This window comes from Heptranchias perlo, chromosome 2 (assembly GCF_035084215.1).
Source record: "Heptranchias perlo isolate sHepPer1 chromosome 2, sHepPer1.hap1, whole genome shotgun sequence".
Classification (NCBI taxonomy): domain Eukaryota; kingdom Metazoa; phylum Chordata; class Chondrichthyes; order Hexanchiformes; family Hexanchidae; genus Heptranchias; species Heptranchias perlo.
Window position 1 is genome coordinate 113299460 of NC_090326.1, and position 24204 is coordinate 113323663.

General features: G+C 41.9%; 1 protein-coding gene across 5 annotated transcripts in view; it reads left to right on the forward strand.

Moving 5' to 3' along the window:
- oxnad1 (oxidoreductase NAD-binding domain containing 1) overlaps window positions 1–24204 on the forward strand; it is a 69971-nt gene that overhangs the window by 13772 nt on the left and 31995 nt on the right. For all 5 annotated transcript variants that reach the window (XM_068006010.1, XM_068006001.1, XM_068005982.1 and 2 more), the window contains exons 3-5: window positions 8230–8336; window positions 11179–11320; window positions 19319–19561. In XM_068006010.1, the coding sequence (XP_067862111.1) occupies window positions 8230–8336; window positions 11179–11320; window positions 19319–19561 (492 nt within the window). The remainder of the gene's footprint in view (window positions 1–8229; window positions 8337–11178; window positions 11321–19318; window positions 19562–24204) is intronic.

The window sequence follows — 24204 nt, forward strand, 5'->3', positions numbered from 1 at the left end:
ATTAGGCTGGCTAGCTCTTTTTTCAGCCGGCACGGGCACAATGGGCAGAATAGCCTCCTTCTGTGCCGTAAATTTCTGATTCTATGAACTGCAATTCTGTAGTGCATTTGACATCGAATATGTCCCAGGGTGCTTCACGGAGACATAAAGAAAACATGGGCATCGATCCAAGATTAGGAGGGGTGACCAAGAGCTTAGTCAGAGGTCTGTTTTGAGAAGGACATTAAAGGAGGAGAGGCAGAGGAGTTTAGGGAGGAGATTCTTGATCATGGAACCTGGAAGGCTGAAGGCACAGCCATCAATAGTGGATCGAAGGGAGGGGCGTGTACAAGAAACCAGAGTCAGGAATGGGGAGCTGGGGGATTGTAGGGCTGGATAACACTATTGAGAGATTTAAATACAAGGATAAGAATTTTAAATTTAAGGATCAGTAGACGCCGACAAGTGGTAGGATACTGGCGGGAGAGTTTTGGATGAGCTGGAGCATGGAAGAGAGCTTGAGCACAGAGGTGGCAATGACACAGAGTGAACCTCTAACAGAGTGAAGTGCTAACAAAGTGAGGACTTTCATCTGGGAATTTGGTGAGTGTGGGAATTAAGTGCAGAGGGGGAAAGCTGTGCTAAATGATTGAAGTGGAGGAACAATAAACTAATTGATCAACTTTTAAAACTTAAATAAAAAAAAATACGTAACATTTTTTAAAAAGACCAGGACTGTGCGGAGCACAAAGGGAGCCGCATGCAGAATCAAAAATCAAGAAAAAGTCAAAAAATGAAGTCACAACAAGGAGGAGTGGCGAGGGCAAGTCAGTAAGTATTTAGTTCAATAGTTAGTGTTTTTAGTGGTTTTTGTTCTTAGTGGTTAGTGTTTTACTGTTAGATAAACTTAAAGCAAAACAAACTGTTTAAATAACTGTTAGCTAACATGGCAGGACAGCTGGGGCCTGTCGCATGCACATCCTGCACCATGTGGGAACTCCAGAACACGTCGTGTCCTGAGAAACCACATATGCAGGAACTGCCACCAACTGCTCGAGCTGCAGCTCAGAGTTTCTGAGCTTATGGGGTGGCTGGTGTCAATACAGTGCTTATGGGAAGCTGAGAGTTTCGTGGATAGCACGTTTCAGGAGGTGGTCACCTCACAGTTAGAGAGTTCAGGCAGAAAGGGAGTGGGTGACCACCAGACAGACTAGGAGGAACAGGCAGGCAGCGCAGGCATTCCCTAGGATTGAGGTATAGGAGGGCAAAAGAAATGCAGTTGTTGTAAGGGATTCGATAATTGGGGATACACAGGAGTTTCTGCAACCACCGTTGTGAGTCCCGCATGGTGTGTTGCCTCCCTGGTCCCAGGGTAAAGGACATCGCAGAGGACATTTTGAGGGGGAAAAGGGAACAGCCAGAAGTCGTGGTCCATGTGGGAAGCAATGACATTGAAGGAAAAGGTTCAAGGTAGTGCAGTCAGAGTTTCAGGAGCTAGGGAGGAAGTTAAAAAGCAGGACCTCAAAGGTAGTAATCTCTGGATTACTCCCAATGCCATGCGCTAGTGAGTATAGGAATAATAGGATAAGTCAGGTTAATGCGTGGCTGAAGAAATGGTGCAGGAGGAAGGGCTTCAGATTCCTGGGGCATTGGGACCAGTTCTGGGGCAGGAGCGATCTGTTCAAGATGGATGGGTTGCACCACAACAGAGCTGGGACCAATGTCCTCACAGGGAGGTTAACTAGTGCCGTGGGGGAGGGTTTAAACTAATTTGGCAGGGGGATGGGCACCAGGATGAAACATCAGCAAAGAGAAGCAAGGTGCACAGAGGACTGGGAAGGACAAGTAGCACTAGAATAAAGACCATAAGAGATAGGAGCAGGAGTAGGCCATTCGGCCCGTCGAGCCTGCTCCGCCATTCAGTGAGATCATGGCTGATCTGATTTTTACTTCAACTCCACTTTCCTGCCTTCTCCCCATATCCTTTGACTCCCTTGCTGATCAAAAATTTGTCTAACTCAGCCTTGAATGTATTCAATGACTCAGCCGCCACATCTTTTTGGGGTAAAGAATTCCAAAGATTCACGATCCTCTGGAAGAAGAAATTCCTCCTCATTTCTGTCTTAAACGGGTGATCCCTTATTCTGAGACTCTGCCCCCTAATTTTAGATTCCCCCATGAGGGGTAACAACCTCTCAGCATCTACCCTATCGAGTCCCCTCAGAATCTTGTATGTTTCAATAAGATCTCCTCTCATTCTTCCAAACTCATAAGACAACCCTTCCATACCCAGAATCAACCTAGTGAACCTTCTCTGAACTGCCTCCAATGCAAGTATGTCCTTCCTTAAATAAGGGCACCAGAACTGTACGCAATACTCCAGGTGTGGTCTCACCAGCACCCTGTACAGTTGTAGCATGACTTCCCTGCTTTTATACTCCATCCCCCTCGAAATAAAGGCCAATATTCCGTTTGCCTTCCGGATTACCTGCTGCACCTGTATGTTGACTTTTTGTGTTTCATGTACGAGGACACCCAGATCCCTCTGTACCGCAGCATTTTGTAGTATTTCTCCATTCAAATAATATTTTGCTTTTTTATTTTTCCTCCCAAAGTGGATGACTTCACATTTTCCCACATTATATTCCATCTGCCAAATTTTTGCCCATTCGCTTAACCTGTCAATATCCCTTTGCAGACACTTTGTGTCCTTATCGCAACTTGCTTTTCCACCTATCTTTGTATCATCAGCAAATTTGGCCATAATAAACTCTGTTCCTTCATCCAAGTCATTGATATATATTGTAAATAGTTGAGGCCCCAGCACTGATCCCTGCGGCATCCCACTAGTTACAGATTGCCATTTTGAAAATGACCCTTTTATCCTGACTCTTTGTTTTCTGTTAGTTAGCCAATCCTCTATCCATGCCAGTATATTACCCCCAACACCATGAGCTCTTATCTTGTGCAGTAATCTTTTATGTGGCACCTTATCGAATGCCTTTTGGAAATCCAAATGTACTGCATCCATTGGTTCCCCTTTATCCACCCTGCCCGTTACTTCCTCAAAGAACTCTAATAAATTTGTCAGACACAATTTCCCCTTCATAAAACCATGTTGACTCTCCTTGATTGTATTATGAGTCTCCATGTGTCCTTCTACTACTTCCTTAATAATGGATTCTAGCATTTTCCCAATGACAGATGTTAGGCTAACTGGTCTATAGTTACCTGCTTTCTGTCTCACTCCCTTCTTGAATAGGGGTATTATGTTTGCGGTTTTCCAATCCGCTGGGACCTTTACAGAATCTAGTGAATTCTGGAAGATTACAACCAATGCATCCACTATCTTTGTAGCCACTTCCTTTAAGACCCTCGGATGCAAGCCATCAGGTCCAGGGGACTTGTCAGCCTTTAGACCCATTAGTTTACCTAGTACTTTTTCTCTAGTGATAGTGATTGTTTTTAGTTTCTCCCTCCCCTTTGCCCCTTGATTTTCTACTATTATTGGTATATTATTAGTGTCTTCTACTGTGAAGACAGATACAAAATATCTGTTCAATTCCCCTGCCATTTCCTTGTTTTCCATTATTATTTCCCCAGTCTCATCCTCTAAGGGACCAATGTTTACTTTAGCTACCCTAAAGAATAGTTCAGAAATAGGAGGGATCAGTTAGAGGGCAAATGTGAGGCAATCGAAGATGAGTTTAGAGTGCATGTGCGTAAATGCAAGTAGCATGGTAAATAAGGTTGATGAGCTGCAGGTTCAAGTTGCTACATGGGACTATGATATAGTAGCAATAATAGAGACCTGGCTCAAAGAAGGGGAGGATTGGGTACTTAATATTCCTGGCTACAAGGTATACAGGAAAGATAGGGAAGGAAAGAAAGGAGGGGGGAGGGTGACAGTATTGTTCAAAGAAACTATAATAGCACTGGACAGGGATGATGTAGTTGAGGGGTCAAAGACAGAATCTATTTTGGTTAGAATTAAGCAACAATAGTGGAGCTATTAGGCTGCTAAATAGTGGGAAAGCGATAGAGAAGCAATTTTACAGGCAAATTACAGAAAGATGCAAGAACTATAGAGTACTGATAATGGGTGACTTCAATTCTCCCAATATAGACTGGGACACTAACAGTGTAAAGGGCAAAAAGGGGGAAGAATTCCTGAAATGTGTTTGAGAACTTTCTGGAACAGTGTTTCTAGCCCAACCAGGAAGGAAACAGTGATGGATCTAGTTCTGGTGAATGAAGTGGGATAGGTGGAACATGTTTCAGTGGGGGAGCATTTGGGAAACGGTGATTATAATATTGTTAGGTTTAGAATAGTTATGGAAAAGAACAAGGAACAATCAAATGTGAAAATGTTTAACTGGAGCAGGGCAAATTTCACTTGAGTTAAAAAGGGACCTTGCCCAGGTGGATTGGAATCAAATATTGGTAGGCAAAACAGTAATTGAACAATGAGGTCTTCAAGGAGAAGTTAGTTCGGGTACACAGTAGACACATTCCTATGAGGGGGAAAGGAAGGGCATCCAAAGCTAGAGCTCCCTGGATGACTAGGTATAGAGATTAAAATGAAACTGAGAAAGGAGACTTATGATGAATGTTAGGTTCATAATACAAGAGAGAAGCAGGCTGAATACAGAAGGTAAAGAGGAGATCTAAAAAAGGGAATATAAGGGGCAAAGAGAGATTATATTAGCGGCTAACATAAAAGGAAACCCAAAAGTCTTTTATAAACATACAAATAGTAAAAGGGTAGTCAAAGGAAGCGTGAGACCGATTAGGGACAAAAGAAGAGATCTTGTTTTGGAAGCAGAGAGCATGGTTGTGGCACTAAATGAGTACTTTGTATCTGTCTTCACTAATGAAGTTTTCCACATCGTTCACCTGAGGAAGGAGGTAGCCTCCGAAAGCTTGTGAATTTAAAATAAAATTGCTGGACTATAACTTGGTGTTGTAAAATTGTTTACAATTCACTAATGAAGAGGATGCTGCCAATGTCACAGTAAAAGAGGAGGTAGTAAAGACATTGGATAGGATAAAAATAGATAGAGAAGATACTTAAAAGGTTGGCAGTACTCAAAGTAGAAAAGTAACCCGGTCCCAATGGAATGTATCTTAGGTTACTGAGGAAAGCAAGGGTGGAAATTGAGGAAACTCTGGCCACAAACTTCCAATCCTCCTTAGATATGGATTTGGTGCCATAGGACTGGGGGATTGCAAATGTTACACCTCTGTTCAAAAAAGGGGCAAGGGATAAACCTGGCAATTACAGGCCCCTCAGCCTAATGTTGGTGGGGAAACTTTGAGACAATAATCTGGGACAAAATTAATTGGCACTTGGAAAAATATGGGCTAATAAATGAAAGTCAGCACGAATTTGTTAAAGGAAAATCATGATTGACTAACTTGATTTGAGTTCTTTCATGAAGTAACGGAGAGGGTTGATAAGGGTAATGCGGTTGATGATGTGTATATGGACTTTCAAAAGGCATTTGATAAAGGACCACACAATGGACTTGTTAGCAAAATTAAAGCCCATGGGATTAAAGGGACAGCGGCAGCGTGGATAGAAAATTGTCTGAGGGACAGAAAGCAAAGAAGTGGTGACCAGTTATTTTTCAGACTGGAGGGAAGTATACAGTGGTGTTCTCTGGGGGTCAGTATTAGGACCATTGCTCTTTTTGATATTAATGACCTGAATTTGGATATAGAGAGTACAATTTCAAATTTTGCAGATGACATGCAACTCGGAAATGTAGTAAACAATGTGGAGGATAGCAACAGACTTGAGGAGACTGGTGAAATGGCCAGACACGTGGCAGATTAAATTTAGTGCAGAGAAGTGTGAAGCAATGCATTTTGGTAGGAAGAATGAGGAGAGGCAATATAAACTAAATGGTACAATTTTAAAGTGGGTGCAGGAGCAGAGACACCTGGGGGTGCATATACACAAATCATTTGAAGGTGGCAGGACAAGTTGAGAAGGCTGCATTTTTTTTTTAAAAAAGCATCTGGGATCCTGGACTTTATTAAAAGAGGCTTGGAGTACAAAAACAAGGAAGTTATGCTAAACCTTTATAAAACAATGGTTAGGCCTCTGCCTATTGTGTTCAATTCTGGGCACCTGCACTTTAGGAAGGATGTCAAAGCCTTAGATAGGATGCAGAAGAGATTTACTAGAACGGTACCAAGGATGAGGGACTTCTGTTATGTTGGGAGACTGGAGAAGCTGGGGTTGTTCTCCTTAGAACAGAGAAGGTTAGGGGGAGATTTGATTGAGGTGTTCAAGATCATGTGCGGTTTTGATAACAGTAAATCAGGAGAAACTGTTTCCAGTGGCAGAAGGGTCGGTAACCAGAGGAGACAGATTTAAGGTGATTGGCAAAAGAATCAGAGATGACACGAGGAAACAATTTTTTACACAGCAAGTTGTAATGATCTTGAATGCACTGCTTGAAAGGGTCATGGAAGCAGATTCAATAGTAACTTTTAAAAGGCAATTAGATAAATACTTGAAGGGGAAAAAAAATTACTGGGCTACGGAGAAAGATCAGGGGAATGGGAATAATTGTATAGCTCTTTCAAAGAGCTGGCACAGGCACAGTGGGCCGAATGGCCTCCTCCTGTGCTGTACCTACTATGATATTATGAGAGGCTGGCCAAGGAGAGCGTTGGAGTAGTTGAGACTGGTTGCGCCATAGGTGTGGATGAATGTTTCAGCGGTAGATGAGCTAAGATGGGGCAAAGGTGGGCAATGTTACAAAGATGAAAATACAGTTTTTGTCATGGTGATGGTATGGTTTTGGAAGCTCAGCTTGTGGTTGAGCAGGATACTGAGGTTGTGAACAGCCAGGCTTAGCCTGATAGTGCCGGAGAGGAGGTTGGAACTGGTGGTAAAGATAGGATTTTGTGGCAATGGCCAAAGACGATGGCAATGCTTGGAGGAAATTACGCCTCGTCCAACACTGGACGTTGAACAAGCAGTCTTACCACAGAGAGGCAGTGGCGGGCTTGAGGGACATGGTGGTGTACGTATGGAAGCTGACCCACGTCTATAGATGATGTTACCAAGGGGATAGCATGTAGACAAGGAACAAGAAAGGGCCATAGCTGGATGCTTGGGGGACTTGGGAGGTAAGGGTGTGGTGTTGGGAGCAGAAACCATTGTTAGAGATATTTTGGCTACAATCAGTTAAGTAAGTGGAACCATGTGAGAACAGTCCCACCTAGATGGATAATGGAGAAGTGTTATAGAGGATGGTGTGGTCAAAGAGGAGTTGAGGAGAATGGGGGGTGGGGGGAAATGTACCAGTCATAGATAGTCATTTGTAATTTTGGTTAGGGCTGGTTTTGTGCTATTGGAGGGGCAGAAATCTGATTTGGAGAGATTCAAACACAAATTTGTGGGAGGGATGGGCACAGATTTGGGAGACAACACATTCAAGGACAGGAGAGGAAAAGGATGTTGGAGATGGGGTATTAGCTAGAGAGGACCAAGGGGTCAAGGATGCGTCTTTTGAGGAGGGAGATGCTGACAATAGTGACTACACTTCAAAAGTAATTTGCTGATTTTTGAAGCACTTTGGAATTTGCTGAGGACATGAAAGATGCTATGTAAATGCATGGGTTTTTTTTCTTAAGTGCTAAATTAGTTACCCTGATCAAATCTGAAAAAAATTAGACTAGAAATTTTTGATGAGGTAGTGCAAATGGTGAGAAGGAGTAGCTCTGCAAACTTGAAAATGTATATTGTATGGGCTGATACATTATGGGGATGTGTAACGCAAAGGAGTACTGCTTTTGTAATATTGACTCTCACCTAACCATGAAATGCAGTATATTCCTCAATTTGTAAATGTGATTAACTGTTATGAACTGAATGAGATGACACTTTCTTGTTATTATGAGAAGAGAAATTGCATAGCTGATCTTGCAGTAGCCTATTGGAAATGTTATATTAGTTTTGTTTTGGGGGGCGGGGGTGGTGGTGATGAATTTCTAAGCATAAGTGGAATGACTAATTCAGTATGGCATACATATCTATACTTTACATAAACAAAAGTATGCTGCTTGAGGGATTTTTTTAAACAGATAATTCTGTGGTATAACGACTCTAGTTGAAGTAGGAACAAAACAGAAAAATGGTGCAAGTTATGTACAAAAGCAGATGAAACCTGCTAATGGACACATGGAGAAATTACTTTTGATTCACAGTACAATAAACTTTCTTTAATTTAGACGATTGCTCCAGCAAAAGTCTGTGGAATAGTTGATGAATCTGAAACGGTTAAAAGACTACGCCTCGTCGTGATGAACAAAGACTTTGCATTCAAAGCAGGACAATGGTAAATCTGCAATTTAACATTAGAAGAGTATGGGGAAAAAGAATTGGATAAGAGACATTTTTGGACGCGGGTAGAATGATGTGCTATTACCCCACGCCCAATGACCCCGCGCAGGCAGGATGAGAGTTTTGGCCAGCCTGAGTACTAACCTGCAGCATTCCATTCTGGGCCTTGCACATGGAATCAATGCAATTTGCACTTTTCACCAGCAGATGGAATCCAATCTCTTAAAGGGAGGATGTTTCGTAGAAATCTCTTAAAGGTAGCTGGTACCTGTTATTTGCTGAAAATAACAGCCCACCGTCTGAACGGAGATCAGACATCGCACACGCAAAATACAGATGTAGGTCCCATCCCTAAGTTTACACACTGATGAGTTATGTTAAAACATTGAATAAAGGTTGCGCACTACTAAATCCCACTCCCTCCAATCTACACGGCAGATCTCACCAATCTGCCGATCTGAGTTGGTACCAGGCCTGCGAGACTGCATGCACCAAGGTTCTCTGCTGATGCACTAGAGAACTTGGGTGCAAGAGGTGGATAGAAGGAGGAACATCATCTATCCGCGGGGTTTGGGGGTGGGGGGGGGGGGAAAGAGAGAGAAACAAGAGGCCCTCCAGGCATATACCCAAAAGGCAGTGGGGGAACGAAGTCAATGCCAGGCGCACAGCATCATGGACATGGATGCAATGCAGGCAGAAGTTCAGTGCTTTGACATGAGTGGTCAAAATGAGTGAGGTGAACTGTCAAGTGGCATCTCCTACCAATTACACCACTAGCCGTATGCACTACACCCCCCATCACCCATATGCCAACAAACTCTTTCCATCAGTACTCAATTCTTCCAATCAGATGCTTCCTCTCACCCTTACATATTACCATTGTTTCAAGCCGCCCACCCACAATTCACAGGCCACACACACTGGCAGCTATTCAACCATGACAGGCACATCACACAGACACATGTCCCGCTTTCTTGCAGGAGAAGTTGGCGCATATCAGGAGGCAGCAAGTGGCAGTGGCATTTAGCCCCTCAAGCCTGTTCCACCATTCAATCGTATCATGGACCTGTGACCTAACTCCATATACCCACCCTGTCAATTTGGTTTAGCACTCTTTTCTCCCATGTCTAAACGACTTAAGGTGGTACTCTTCCTCTACTCTCCCATTCAGACTGTCAATCTCTTTTTCCCCCCCCCCCCATCCCCCGCCTTCCCACAGTTTATGCTGGTACCCTCTTCCTCCACTCCCTCTCAGTTAAAGCTGACACTCGCCTTCCTCTCCCACTGTAAAATGCCACTCTTGGCTTTTGACCCTTTGCCTTTCTCCATCTTTACCATTCTTCCCCCTTCTTCCCTTCATTGCCATCCATTTTCCTCTTTCCCTCTCTCTATCAATGCCATCCACTTACCCTTTCTTTTGCTGTTATCCACTTACCCTTTCATTGTACCCCTCTATTTACCCCCTCATCTTCTCTTAATGCACTGGAACAGGTCTCAGACACGACTCATTTGTGCTCCCACCATTTGGTTAAAGTTGTTTGAAATTATTGTCCATTTTATTTTCTACATTTTTAAATGTTATCAGTGTTCTTGCTTTACTGTTCTTAAAAATTGAATGTACTATCTAGATTGCCAATTTTACTTTTGTTATCACTCATCAGATTAATTTTGTTTTTGATGTGTTTGGAACCATTTGCAACATTTTGACAATTACTTTCATGTATCATCTATCAATTTTTAAATTTTTGCTGTACCCCGTCACATACATTTTTTCCTTTTATTATCAATGTTCCTCCTTTAGCTTCCAGATTTGTTTTCACTAGAATTGTATGAAAATGTTTAGTACTGCACTGGTCTTCTCATACAAGAATTGGTCAGACACCAGCTCCCTAATCACACAAGCAATTTTGTTTCTGCACAGTACATCTCCAAATATCGCTTTCTGGCTTGCATGTGTAGAGCCATTCTTGCAAGACCAGCAGTGTTAGAGAAGAACTTGGAATTTTATACACATGCACAAATTGAATGTGGGGTTAAACCATGAAGTTGATTCAACTGAAAAACCCATTATTTTTCAGTTGGATTTATTTTTTCTGAACTCACTAACTTGTAAGCTTCTCTCTTCTCAACCCCTCCCTGGACTTCTTTCGGAGTGGAATATAAAGAATATTTTATGCATAACCTGAGTTGCATTAACTCACTTTTGTATTGCTGTTCTGGTACAGTACCTTTCCTATTTGAGAAGCAGTGTAAAGTGACATCACTGAGTTATACTGGCTGCTTACATCATAATGAATGGTTGACAGCTGTCTGCTGGATACTGAAAGACTGGGGAGTCTCTAGGCAGTACATTGGAATCCCCACCCTTTCAAAGTTACAAGTTTATTATTGACTCAGTACTGACATGCAGTGATCTAGGGTACATTTCATTGGTCTTTTTTGATGTTGGAAGACCTAGAGGAAACTCATCTTAAGCTTTCAGCATTGAGCAGCTGTCTTCAGAAATGGGAAGTACTAAGCCTATGTTACCACTGTGTTATTGGTGTCATATGAACTATTGCTATCACCCAAAAAATGGTAGATTAATTAATTGTAACAGGCATAAATGTTGGTGTGAGGGGGTGGTTTACATTGGTTACTGAGCATGCACTTTTGTCCGTCATGAGATTTCAGAAGTCAAAAAAGTACTAGTTTCAGAAACATTCCAACATAAGTAAAACCATCTTAATCAAACCATTTTAGTCAGTTGACGTCTGTATGGTGGTTTATATAAAATTCTTGTCTTATGGTGTAATCTTTTTACTTAAGAAGTGGTTGTACTATTTTTTTTAATAAAGGGTAGACTTCTTTATCCCGGGCACGTCTAAAGTCGGTGGATTTTCTATCTGTTCAAGTCCGGGGCTATTGGAGAGGGAGAGTCTATTGGAATTAGCAGTAAAATACAGCAAACATCCTCCTGCCCACTGGATTCATACTCAGGTAATCAAATAAATTTCTTAATTTCCCAATAGTTTATTAAAAAAATAATAATCCAAGGTCAGTGAATGAAAACCAATTATGCCAGTGCAGTGTTCATAGGAACAGGATAAGGCCATTTAGCTCCTCAAGCCTGTTCCGCCATTCAGTGAGATTATGGCTGATCTGTGACCTAACTCCGTATATCCACCTTAACCCAATATCCCTTAATACCTTTGGTTAACAAAAATCCACCAATCTCCGATTTTAAAAATAACAATTGAGCTAGCATCAACTGCCTTTTGCGGAAGAGAGTTCCAAACTTCTGCCAACTGTTGCGTGTAGAAGTGTTTATTAACTTCACTCCTGAAGGTCCTGGCTCAAATTTTTGGGCTATGTCCCCTAGTCCTAGACTCTCCGGCCTGTGGAAATAGTTTCTCTCTATCTCTCCTATTAGTTCCTCTCGGTTCAGTGATGTAATTGTTTTTGTTAAAGGGTATTTGTTACTTTATAAATGCTGTATTAAGTGATGGCAGTGCTTTTTCTGTTACAGAAATGACCAGTATAATTTCTGGTTTTAAGACTGCATTTACATTTGTCTCTGAAAGTAATTGACTGATTGGTGGTACTTATCTAGCTTGTGTTTATCTGGCATGTAATGAAAAAAATCTCTCAAGTGTGTGATACGTGATTGGAGTAATTTCTTCCTCTTTATGGCAATTAATTTCACATTTATGACCTGCTATAAGGAATTGAAGTTCAAGGAGTGGCTTTTCTCTGTCATACAATAAACATGAAAGGAATTTTCATTTTCAATTGCATCAAATCACTGAGCTAAATATTTATACATTCCTTCATTTACATGTGAGAAATTGTTTTTGGTCTCAAGTCCAGCATTTAAGCCCTGCTATTCGGACTTTCAAGTCGGTGAATTAGCACAAATGTTGTAACAGAGAATATTAAAGTGTAGAGGGTGCTTATACAGCAATCCTTAGAATTCTTTTTGTCTTATTATTTATTTGCATAAACTGAAAATACGATGGAGAAACTGAGGAACACCTTTGGGAGGAAAATCTTTGTGAAGTAAATTTTCTCTTCTATTTTCCCATTATTGAGGCCCTCGATATACTGGAACAACAACTGCAGTGTTAGTGAAACTATTGTGCAAACAGCTTAGTACAATGGTACCACAAATTCCATTCCTTATTTTAAATTAATTATAGCTTACATTTTAAACTGTCCAGAAAGCAAGCAGAACAATGTAAATGATGTGTTATTTCAGAAATGTTTTCATTTGAGTTCAGAATTAATAATCCACGTCAGGGTGACCTCCAGGTTGTGATGTATATACATTCCACTACCACTAGGTGGTGCTACAACACCGCATCTGTTTCATTGCCAGAATGCAACTGGTTTATGCAGAAGTAAACGATGCAAGACAAAATTGAGGCTTTTTAATTCTGCTAATTGCTTTTTGTTTCAGAAATATCCTAGTTTGAATTAGAAAGCATATATATTTTAGAAAATTAATGCATTATTTCCTTAGCAGATACAGTTAGATGGAAGTGCTTCATATTTCCTGTTCATTGTGCTTAGATGAGCTGGCATGCAAGTGACTTGTAGAACCAATCATCAGTTTCAGATTTTCATAGTCTATACGTGTGGTGTAAATTCCTCAGTAACCATTCGAAGACTGGAGCTTCTGTACCTGCTTTAGACTTTAGTGATTATTTCTGTGTTCTGTGCAACTTTCAAATGTTTCCCCAGCACTGTCATAAGTCAAAATGGACCCCAAAGAATATGAAAATAATTCCAGTTGTGGTACTGAATTCATAAAGAGGAGCACTGAGATATTGAGTTTATCCTACATGTTATACAGTTTTAATTAAGTGAAACTTTTATAAAACTCTTGAATGAGCAATTTAGTGCATTACCATGGAGTGCTAGGTTGCTGGTATGTATCTTAAGGAGCTTCCTATTTGTCCACATGACAAGTTCCTGATATTAGCCATGGAAGGTACTGACTGGGTTCTTCACCACATGACTGGAAGGAGCTTTGTCTTGAACTGTGCATGTGTACCTCTTAATGCCTTGATTCAAAGCCTAGTGCCAGATGACTTTCTTGGCAGGTGATTATGCACCGGGTGGGGAGACTGAAATTATAGAAATTATTTTTTTAACGGTGTTGCCTAAATTAAATATTTCACCCTTGCTGGTTATGCAAGGGGTGACCTGATAGAGGCCTTTAAGGTTATGAACGGGTTGATAGGGTAGACTTGGAGAAGATGTTTCCACTTGCGGGGAAGACCAGAACTAGGGGCCATAAATATAAGATAGTCACTAATAAATCCAATAGGGAATTCAGGAGAAACTTCTTTACCTAGAGAGTGGTTAGAATGTGGAACTTGCTACCACAAGGAGTAGTTGAGGCAAATAGTATAGATGCATTTAAGGGGAGGTTAGAGAAAGAAATAGGGTATGCTGATCGGGTTAGACAAAGCAGGGAGGGAGGAGGCTCGTCTGGATACCGGCATGGACCTGTTGGGCCTAATGGCCTATTTGTGTGCTGTACATTCTATGTAATGCATCTTCTGCATTCTACAGCTATGAGATACAAAAATAGAATTGAACTGGTTAACTGGAAGAAATGTGAGGAGTCTAAAAAACTCTGGGCTTTTCTCACCCTCAAGGTGGGAACTGTAATCCTAAACTGACTTACTGCAGTTTGCCTTCATTTGTGCCTGCTGAAAAGATCATGGAGAAGCAAAATGGAAGCATGTCCATATTTGGGTAAAATTAACTACTATGTCACTGGCTGAGGACACTTGATGTAATGGTCATTTTGGGGGTATATAAAGAACTGCCTTAAGAGGCAAGGGCAGAACAGCTTCAACCTATGGTTGCCTGTTCTCCAAAAGATTGGGGTAATATCCATCTTTTGTACTTACTGCTAGTTGTACTTGATCGTTAAAATTGCTAATCGCCACCATATTAGTTGTCTCTTCGAATTTGTTACGTTTCTCAGTCAGCCATATCAAAAAGAAAGTTGTACAATATGCATAAGTGCCTGAAATGGTTATCATTACTATCATTTGGTAATAAAAATCCATAATGTTTCATTTAAAATATTTCACAGCTACCAATAATGGTGTGGTACAGCATATGTTTCTTCCCCCCCTTGATGAAATTCATTCTGAGCATAAAAATTTTAACAGTTGCCCAAAGCTCAGCCGATGGCTGAATTTCTGCAGTTAGTACCTGAGCTTATAGATCAGGAAGATCCCAAGTTCAATCACTGGTCTGTGCTGAATTAAGTAATCTCAGCCAGTATGGTGATAGCGTGCTACAATTGGCCCAAAGATTAGGGAAGGGAAAATTAGCCCTGGACACCGCTGCACATCAATCTCCAGCAAGCCTCGCATCTGTGTGAACAGAGCATGAGGGCAGGATTGGACTCAGATGTGGTGCCCTCAAGTTTAATCGCCTGCTGATATTTACTGTCCAGCTTCTCTCTCAAATAATTAGCACTACGGAAAGGTACTGGAGGGCTCCTATAGAAATGTACCTCAGCACAGTTAACGACTTAGGTGGGAGGAGCAATGGGTGAGGAGGGGGGAATAAATCTACAATTATCCCTCCAGCCACAAAACCAAGCCAGAAAGAAAAGTGCAGATGAGGGCAGCTATTTAGCTCATCTAGCCCATTCTTCCGTAGACATCTACAATCCACCTGCAGCACTTAACTGTCTCTTAAATAAGTCCAGAGTTTTTTGCCTCCACCACCTTACCCAGAATGTTAGGTCAGTTCTGGAGAGCAGTAAGCTGTTTTTAAAAAATCCTACTTAGCTGTATATTTTAATTTGTCCTAGAAAATTGAAAATCTCAAGTTTTCAATACAAATTACACAAGCAGCTGTTGCACATTTTTAAAACTTAAATTCAAAACTCGGGTTTATTACAAAAGCAAATACTTTAGTTCTAATGCCTATATATATTTTATTTTTATTTAGAATTCAGAATCATAAATAGTTGTGTCAATGGGCTCGATGTTAGCAGGGCTGCGGGTTCGCGGCGGGGGGGGCTATTGGGCGCGTGGGTAACACGCCCGGTGAAATTAGTCAGCCCCCCGCGCGATCGCAGCCTAATTGTATCCACTTACCTGGTCTTCCGGGTTCCCCACTGCTGATCTGCGCGTCGGGCGGGCTGCGCATGCGCAGTAAGCTCTGTCAGCTGGAGGAGCTCTATTTAAAGGGGCAGTCCTCCACTAACAGTCCTCCACTGCAAGAAATAGCAAAAAGTACAGCATGGAGCAGCCCAGGGGGAAGGCTGCTCCCAGTTTAATGATGCCTCACTCCAGGTATCATTAGATGGGGTGAGGAGAAGGGTGAGGACAGAGATTTCCCCCCCCCCCCCACCCCCTCTCCCCCAGCGGGCGGGAGGAAGCGGCCTGCCTCTGCCACCAGGAAGGCCTGGCTCGAGGTGGCAGAGGAGGTCACCTGCACCACCAACATATCGCCCACCTGCATACAGTGCAGGAGGCGCTCCAATGACCTAAGTAGGTCAGCCAAAGTGAGTACACTTATTCCCCTACACTCCGTCTGCCACATCACCGACCCCACCCCTCATCTCTTCTGCACTGCCAACACTACTCTGTCACATCACCCCTCATACCCACTCAAAGCTCATCCTCATCTTACTTGCACTTACTCACCTCGCCAGTACTCATCCCGCCACTACCACTCAACCCAATCCTCATACAATCTCATGGCTCTATCTCATACTCACCCTCTCGTGCATCTCTTTCACAGTCAGCCTCACTCAACCTGCCACTACCTGTGCTGCAGCCACAGGGCATGCATCACATATGTGCAGTAGGCAGCGTAAGGCAAACGTGTCGTGAGCATGAAGGGGATGCACAAGGGTGTTTGAGGGTTTGTCATGGTTTTTACTTATATTGAATTTCTGACCAACTCACATTACATATTATATTGGCACCACTACTGCCACGTCTATGCGAATCTTGTCTGGTTTGTGCAATAATGCCCTTTCCTGAGGATCACAATGAAGACCCACAACTGATGACACCCATTGTGTCCCTGCAGAGTGGTGTAGGTGTATTTGCAGGGCTCTTTTGTGCAGACGACTGAGAGACGTCGGCGATGTCCCCGGTGGCACCCTGGAAGGATGCAGAGGAGAAGTTGTTGAGGGCAGTGGTGACTTTCACAGCGACAAGTAAGAAGATGGTGCTCGGGCCAACCAGGAGCAGCTCGGCATGAAGGAGGCTGCAGATGTCCACGAACTTCGTGTCGAGTGACTCTGAGCTTCCGTGTGCACTGCTGCTCAGATAGGTCCAGGAAGCTGAGCCTCGGTCTGTGGACCCTGTGGCGACGCATCTCTCTCTGCGGTTGCCCTCCCTCCTGCTGTGCAGGTGGATGTGTCACAGCACTCTGTTGTGGAGCTCCACGTGTCAGAGGTGGACGGTGAGGCTGGTGATGCTGTTCGCCCTCCGAGGAGGTCATGACTGCAGCTACAGCGATCCCCATCCGGAAGATGTACATCTGAGGAGGTCCACAAGGTAGGTACATGTCTCTGGACCCCGGGGTAAGTATGCAAGTTGGTGAATTTTCTTGTCAGGAGGAGGGTGGTGGAGGCCAAACTTTGTCCCAAGTGACAGAGTGGCCTCCTGCAATGAGTGAGGGTCTCCCCCCACCTGTCAAATGGACCTTTGCAGCTACCACAGGCTGACAGCTGCAACACGTCCATTTCAACTAGGAGTGTTTCCCCCAGTATGGGAAACAGTCCCAGTTATCTATAAAATCCCACCCCTCCTCACATATCCACTTAATCAGGTCAGTTAATGACCTGAAATACCTCAGTAAATACTTTTAAGTGGCATCCCGCTGGCTTTAATTGCCTGTGGGATTCCCACATGCGGGGGTTGCGCACGCACGTTGGCGCGTCTGTGGGGAACCCGGAAGTGGGCGGGTTGGAGCCGGGCTCCGAACCCGCTCCGGGATTCCCCGATTTTCGGGCCCCCCCCCCCGTCAGGAACGCACCCGATAGCGGGTGCTAAAATGATGCCCAATGTATCAAGCTATGCAAATTTGCTGCTCTGCTTCATTTCCTACAATTCCTGCTCTGGAGCTGGATTAACACCCTTGGTCAATGCTTGACTAGTTATGTAGCTGTTAAGTCACTTGAGAGGTACAAAACACATTATTACAGATGAACCCTGATTAGTCAGGTTTCTGCTGTAAGACTAAGGAAATTCTATTGAACAAACAAAGTAGAAAACTGAAAAAGCAAAATTTCTATTTATTGTCTTTAAAGTAAAAAGCAGAAACATCCTCAGCAGTCTTTGTCACAAGACGGTTGTAGAAGCACCAATAGTAGAACTTGGATGTGTATGTTATCTTTAACACTGGCCTTATGATCAGCCTCAAGAAACCAGCCATCGCTAGGCAAACCTTATATTCCATCCTTAGTCTTTACAGATAGCACAGCTAACCACCATGACTCAATCGCCTATTTGGGAATTCACTCCCTGATCAGGAAGTATAAGTATATACCATGAATGGACATCTACATGAATGAATTTGGAATCACCTTGAAGAGCAGGCTGATGGCCTACAACATAGTAATACATCCAACTACAAGGTATGCTACAGGAACCACGTGTGGGAACTCAACAAATTTTGAATGTGATCCCTTCAATCAATACTACACTTGAAATGTCAAGATAAGATCACCTGTGTGGAAGAGTCATCAAAACGATACTTTAAAAAAAATCAGCCTTGTTGAGTCACCTATGTTATTCAGACATCAAATAATAAGCTTCTGAAGAAAGTATAGTAGTGTGAGCTGAGAAATAGAGAGTGAGCAGAAGAAGCAGTACAAAAATACCTTGAAAATCAATCACTAAGCATGTGATCTTCCCACTGACACATGGGGGGGGCATGGCAGTGGATAAGCCATGATGTCACCCCTTCCTACATGGTGGTGCCTCATTTCAAAAATGAATGCCTGTCCAAGTTGAACTGCAAAATCCCACAGTACTTGTAGTAACCCAGTGACTGCAAGCAGATCATTCTATGCTGCAACCAATCCAAAACCACCTATAGTTCCCACATTGAGCTGATCAATCACTAACAGACGTATGGTAGGGCCTGAGAAACTTCAGAGGGTCCAGATGTGCTCAGTACCACATACAAGAGGGAAACAAAGAAAGTTTTAACCATGTGTTTAAACATTGGCCATATTAACATGTGAATAGCCAAATTGCAATGCAATCATATGAGTTGTATTTGCTGTGTTGGCCTTGATTGTGTAAACTGGGCGACCTCTATTTTTGAAAACAGAAGCACAAAGTAGATATGGCTATTAGAATGGTAGTGATCTAAAACTATGTAAATTGTGCTTTGACAGCTGTAAAGTGGAAGAAAAGTCTAGGGCGAATACTGTTGGACTTCTCATTTAATTAGAAAAATAAAGTACTTGTGAAATTCTGTTTGATTTTGTAGAAATATCAATTTTATTACCCACAGAAAGATCCTCAAATAAGTCAATGTAAAACGTTTACATAATTTCTGTTCAGTACACCTATTATTCTAAGAACAAAATTAACGCACTAGAATTTATCAAAGGGGTAGGTCGAAGTACCATTTCTTTAAAGCATGATGAATTTTAGTGGAATTTATTCAAAGTTCTGCCATTGCATTACAAATTTACCAATTTACAACAGGCAGACGCATTAACTCATTATCTTTGTAATATATTAGAATTAGCAATGTACAGTGACATTTAGTTTCGCTTCAGGGGAAGTTTCACAGTGCATAGATCATTTTGACACAGAAAGATGGTTATGTCTGATTTTTCATTGCATTTGAGGTAACAAGACATGTCTTTAGTGGACAACAATTGTTCAGGAGATATTTTGAGTCTTCAGTATTGTCATTCCCAGAAAATGCCATTTTATCTTCTTTTAAAACTATTCTTAACAATAATTTTTCATTTTTCTTCCTTAGTGTGATCTTGGTTCAGAAGTAACTCTTCGTGTAGGGGGTGATTTCTTCTTTGACCCTCAGCCTTCTGACTCTCCAGTGAACCTGTTGTTAGTTGCAGGTGGAGTGGGCATTAATCCCTTGTATTCTATACTCTCGCACGTAGCTGATCTCCACAGACTCCAAGGAAGCAAGCAATGTAAATACAAACCTGGATCAGTACAGCTGTATTTTAGTGCCAAAAATACAGGAGAACTTCTTTTCAAGGTTTGAATAACCTTTTATTTTTATTTTACATTTTCAAAACCACAGATCCTATCTGTAGCTAGATTAGATCAGTGATAGGTGGATACTGTTGCACTACAAACTGATTTACAGCAGACTTTGTACTAGATTTTATTATAATATATAATGTAATTTAGCAGCACATTAAATTGGTGGCTTAATTTAATTTCCCCAGCCGTGAGTTAGAAGCATTGTACCGCCAGTGGAATTTTAATATTTCCTTTAGTGCTCAGCTCTCAGAACTGTTTTACCTAAAGGCAGTGGAGCTGTGTTGCCCATTTTTTCCTATTTTAAAAAATTCCCTTTGGCCAAAACAGGCCAGCTATTGCTAGTTTGTGCCATTTCCCAGTTATATTTTTTGTTTCTCTTTTAATCAGAATAAATTGGTACTTTGTCCATGTACCTCTGCAAACATTTGGTGCTCCAGTTGAAATATGGAGGTAATGCCACATTTCCAGCAGAGTAAGTACCGTGCTCATGGAATCAGGGCTATAATGTTGTACCTTATCTCCAACCCACACTTCCTGTGAGTGTGGCTCTCCATTGGGAGCACAGGATTGAGGATAGAGTGGCAACATTTTATTTTTTTTATTTTTAATTTCTTTGAATTGTTGTGCTTAATCAGGTATGGTCAGTGCCAGAGAATGGCACAATTATCCTCTCTCTTTCTTGTATCTAAGCACTCCCAGATAAGTTATACAAGAGTTTAAATGTAGAGTAAGGCCTTCTCTATAGTACCCCAAAAACGTGCCTTAGACCTCCAACAACATTTATAAAGCTCCTTTTAATGCAGCAAAATATTCCAAGTGCTTCATAATTGAGTCAGACCTGAACCAAAGGTGCTATTGAAGAAAAGTTTTAAGGAGGCACTTGAAGATTGGGAGCGATGTAGCAAAGCAGAGGAGTTTAGTTTAAAAGTTTGAGTGCATGGACAAAATGGCTGAAGGTTAAGCCCCCGATGGACGAGCAGAGAGAGATGGGAAAATGCACAGAAGACTAGAGTTGGAAGAATAGAGGGTATAGACCGGGACGTAGGGCTGGAGGAGGTTGCAGAAATGGGAAAGAGTGAGGCCATGGAAAGATTTGAAGGTGAGAATATTAAAATCAATACACTGAAGGACAGGAAGCCAATGGAGTTCAGCAAGAAAGGGACAGATAGACAAGTAAGATTTTGTATTTGATATGCAGTTTGGAATTCTGGATGATTTTGCATGTTACAACATAAGTACATATAATGTGACATAATTTGATGGAACATTAAAGAAGTCTGCATCATCGAACTATCAATATAATTTATATTAAATAAATTGTCTTTCTTCATTATTCTAGTTTTCAATGCCAAATTGGAATATCCTGGAGAGAATATCCGCACCACAATGAAGGCTAAAATCAAGTAGAAACTTAATTTGACATGTGTAATTGTGTCAGGCTCGGTTGGTAGTTCTCACCTTCGGGTTCAAGCCCCAAACCAGGGAAAGAACATTGGTTAGGCCACAGCTTGAGTACTGCGTACAGTTCTGGTCACCACATTACCAGGAAAGATGTGATTGCACTAGAGAGGAGATTTACGACTATGTTGCCAGGGCTGGAGAATTTTAGCTATCAGAAAAGATTGGATAGGCTGGGTTTGTTTTCTTTGGAACAAAGGAGGCTGAGGGGAGATTTAATTGAGGTATATAAAATTACGACTGGAGTGGATAGGGAGGACCTATTTCCGTTAGCAGAGGGGTCAGTGACCAGGGAGCATAGATTTAAACTAATTGGTAGAAGGATTAGAGGGGAGCTGAGGAGAAACCTTTGGAATGTGGTGGGGGTCTGGCACTCACTGTCTGAAAGGGTGGTAGAGGCAGAAACCCTCAACTCATTTAAAAAGTACTTGGATGTGCACATAAAGTGCCGTAACCTACAGGGCTACGGACCAAGTGCTGGAAAGTGGGATTAAGCGGGATAGCTCTTTTTCGGCCGGCACGGACACGATGGGCCGAATGGCCTCCTTCTGTGCCATAACTTTCTATGATTCTGTGATTTGCAGTTTATGTAACTGAGGTCAGCAAAGAAGATATTAGGAAAAGTGGATGAGAGTATCAGAAGTGGGAGTGAGGTAGGAATGGCGATAGGCGATGTTTCCGAGATGGAGGTAGATTGGATGTGGATAAGGCTAAGTTCAAGAATAAGCAGGAAATGGGGCTGTGCACTGTCTGGTTGAGTTTAAGTGGGCATCCAAGAAGGGAAATAAAATTGAGGTCTAGGGTGCATAGTTTCTGACGGGGTCAAACAGAATGGCTTTAGCCTTACCAATGTTCAGCTGCAAGAAGTTTTGGCACATCTGCAACTTACTGTCAGACAAGCAGTCGGACAACGCAGCAGCCATTGTGGAATTGAAGGTGGAAAGAAGAAATAATTTTTATATAACGCCTTTATGTCTTGAGGATGTCCCAAAGTGCTTCACCTATAATAAGTTACTTTTGAATATTAAGGAGAGTTAGAGTTGTGTGTCATCAACGTAGCTACAAAAGTTGACCCCATGCTAATAGGCAATATTCACCAAGGGTCAACATATAGATGAGGAATAGGAGAAGGGGCTCAAGGTGAAACCTTGGGCCTCACCAAAGCTGAACATGCAAAGTAGAAGCTATTGCAGGAGATAATGCTGGTTATGTTGAGACAGAGAAGTCTGGAACCACGCGAGACCAGGAACATAGGAAAAGCAGTGGAGGAGGCTGGTGTGACCGTCAAAAACCCTAGAGGTCAAAGAGCAGAAGGAGGGATAATTCACCACGGCCACAATAGCACAGAATGTTGTCAATGATCTTGATCAGAGTGTTAAACATCTAAACATGAGAAGGTATCCCTAATGCACAAATGTGGCATTTCAATTTCCTATACCAACCATCCTTATGGCCTTCGTGACTGAGACTCCCAAATGATCGTAGCTTGTGCTGTAAAGTTATTTGTTCTTGGACCCTGTACAAACTTACTTCACATAGGACCCTTACAGCTGGCAGAGAAAATATGCTTTCATCCTATTGATCTGACTGGTTTTGAATCCAGTCTGAGAGGTCAAAAGGACAGTGTGCTAATCCACAATGCCATCTAGTCCCCCAATTTTTTAAGTTTGGTGGGTTTTTTTTGCTATGCTAATCTAAGCAGCTAGTAAAATTTAACCCACTTTAGTAACCATTTATAATACAGAAAAACTTTTTTCTTAAATTAGTTCTTGGGCAGTAAGAATTCTGTGCCTTCTGTATTTCAGTGTGTAAATAACCATATGTTGTGTGATAAATATAGTTCCTATGATCTGTTAATGTAGCATCTATTGATTTGTGAATTTATACAGAGTTTTATTCCCATTCTAAATGCATGTTACTAATTGTAAATTTTCTTGGCAAAAAAATAAATGCCATTTTTTCTTCGTAATTTACAGCCCCTCATAATCAGAGGATGTTTTTTGAAACTTGCAAGTTTGTTGAATTTAATTTCATTAGCACATGTAATAATAGTCCTTTGACAATTCTGAATCAGCTAACAAGACACTTGCACTTGATATAAATGTCAAAATTCTTTAATAGAAGTGTGACGTGAATAGCTTTGGAAAGCCCGTTTTATTGACTGAGCCAGTGCCCTCCGTGCCTCTGGGCCACCCTTTGTTACTACTCCACAGTGATATACCTGTCAAAAGACGACCTTAACTATGCTCTTGGGTAGAAAATTCCTCTGCTATTCAATTTGTTTAATTGCTGTAGTGATTCTTTGAAATCTTCCATTCCATTTCTTAAATGGTGAGAAACTATTAAATGTTGGTGTTCAGAGGGATTTGGGTGTCCTTGTACACGAAACACAGAAAGTTAACATGCAGGTACAGCAAGCAGTTAAGAAGGCACACTGTATGTTGGCCTTTATTGGAAGGGGGTTGGAGTACAAGAGTAAGGAAGTCTTGTTGCAATTGTACAGGGTTTTGGTGAGACCATACCTGGAGTACTGTATACAGTTTTGTTCTCCTTACCTAAGGAAGGATATACTTGCCTCAGAGACAGTGCCATGAAGGTTCACTAGATTGATTCCTGGGATGGGGAAAATTGAGGAGAATGGGCCTCTACTCCCTAGAGTTTAGAAGAATTAGAGGTGATCTTATTGAAACATGTAAGATTCTAAGAGGGTTTGACAGGGTAGATGCTGAGAGGATGTTTCCCCTGGCTGGAGATTCTAGAACTAGGGGGTATAGTCTCAGGATAAGGGGTCAGACATTTAGGACTGAGATGAGGAGGAGTTCCTTCACTGAGGGTTGTAAATATTTGGAATTCTCTACCCCAGAGGACTGTGGTTGCAGAGGAATGCAGTCGTTGAGTATATACAACACTGAGATCAATAGATTTATAGAGTAAGGGAATCAAGGGATATGGGGATCGTGCGGAAAATTGGAGTTGAGGTCGAAGATCAGCTATGATCTTATTGAATGGTGGCGCAGGCTCAAGGGGCCATATGGCCTACTCCTCCTATTTCTTATATTCTTATTAAATGACCTGGAGTGAAATATTCACAATGATTTGGCATTGTTGCATGAGTTCATCATTAATGATCTTTAAATGAAGTATTAGCAAGCAAAAAACATTTTACTCACTTTTCCT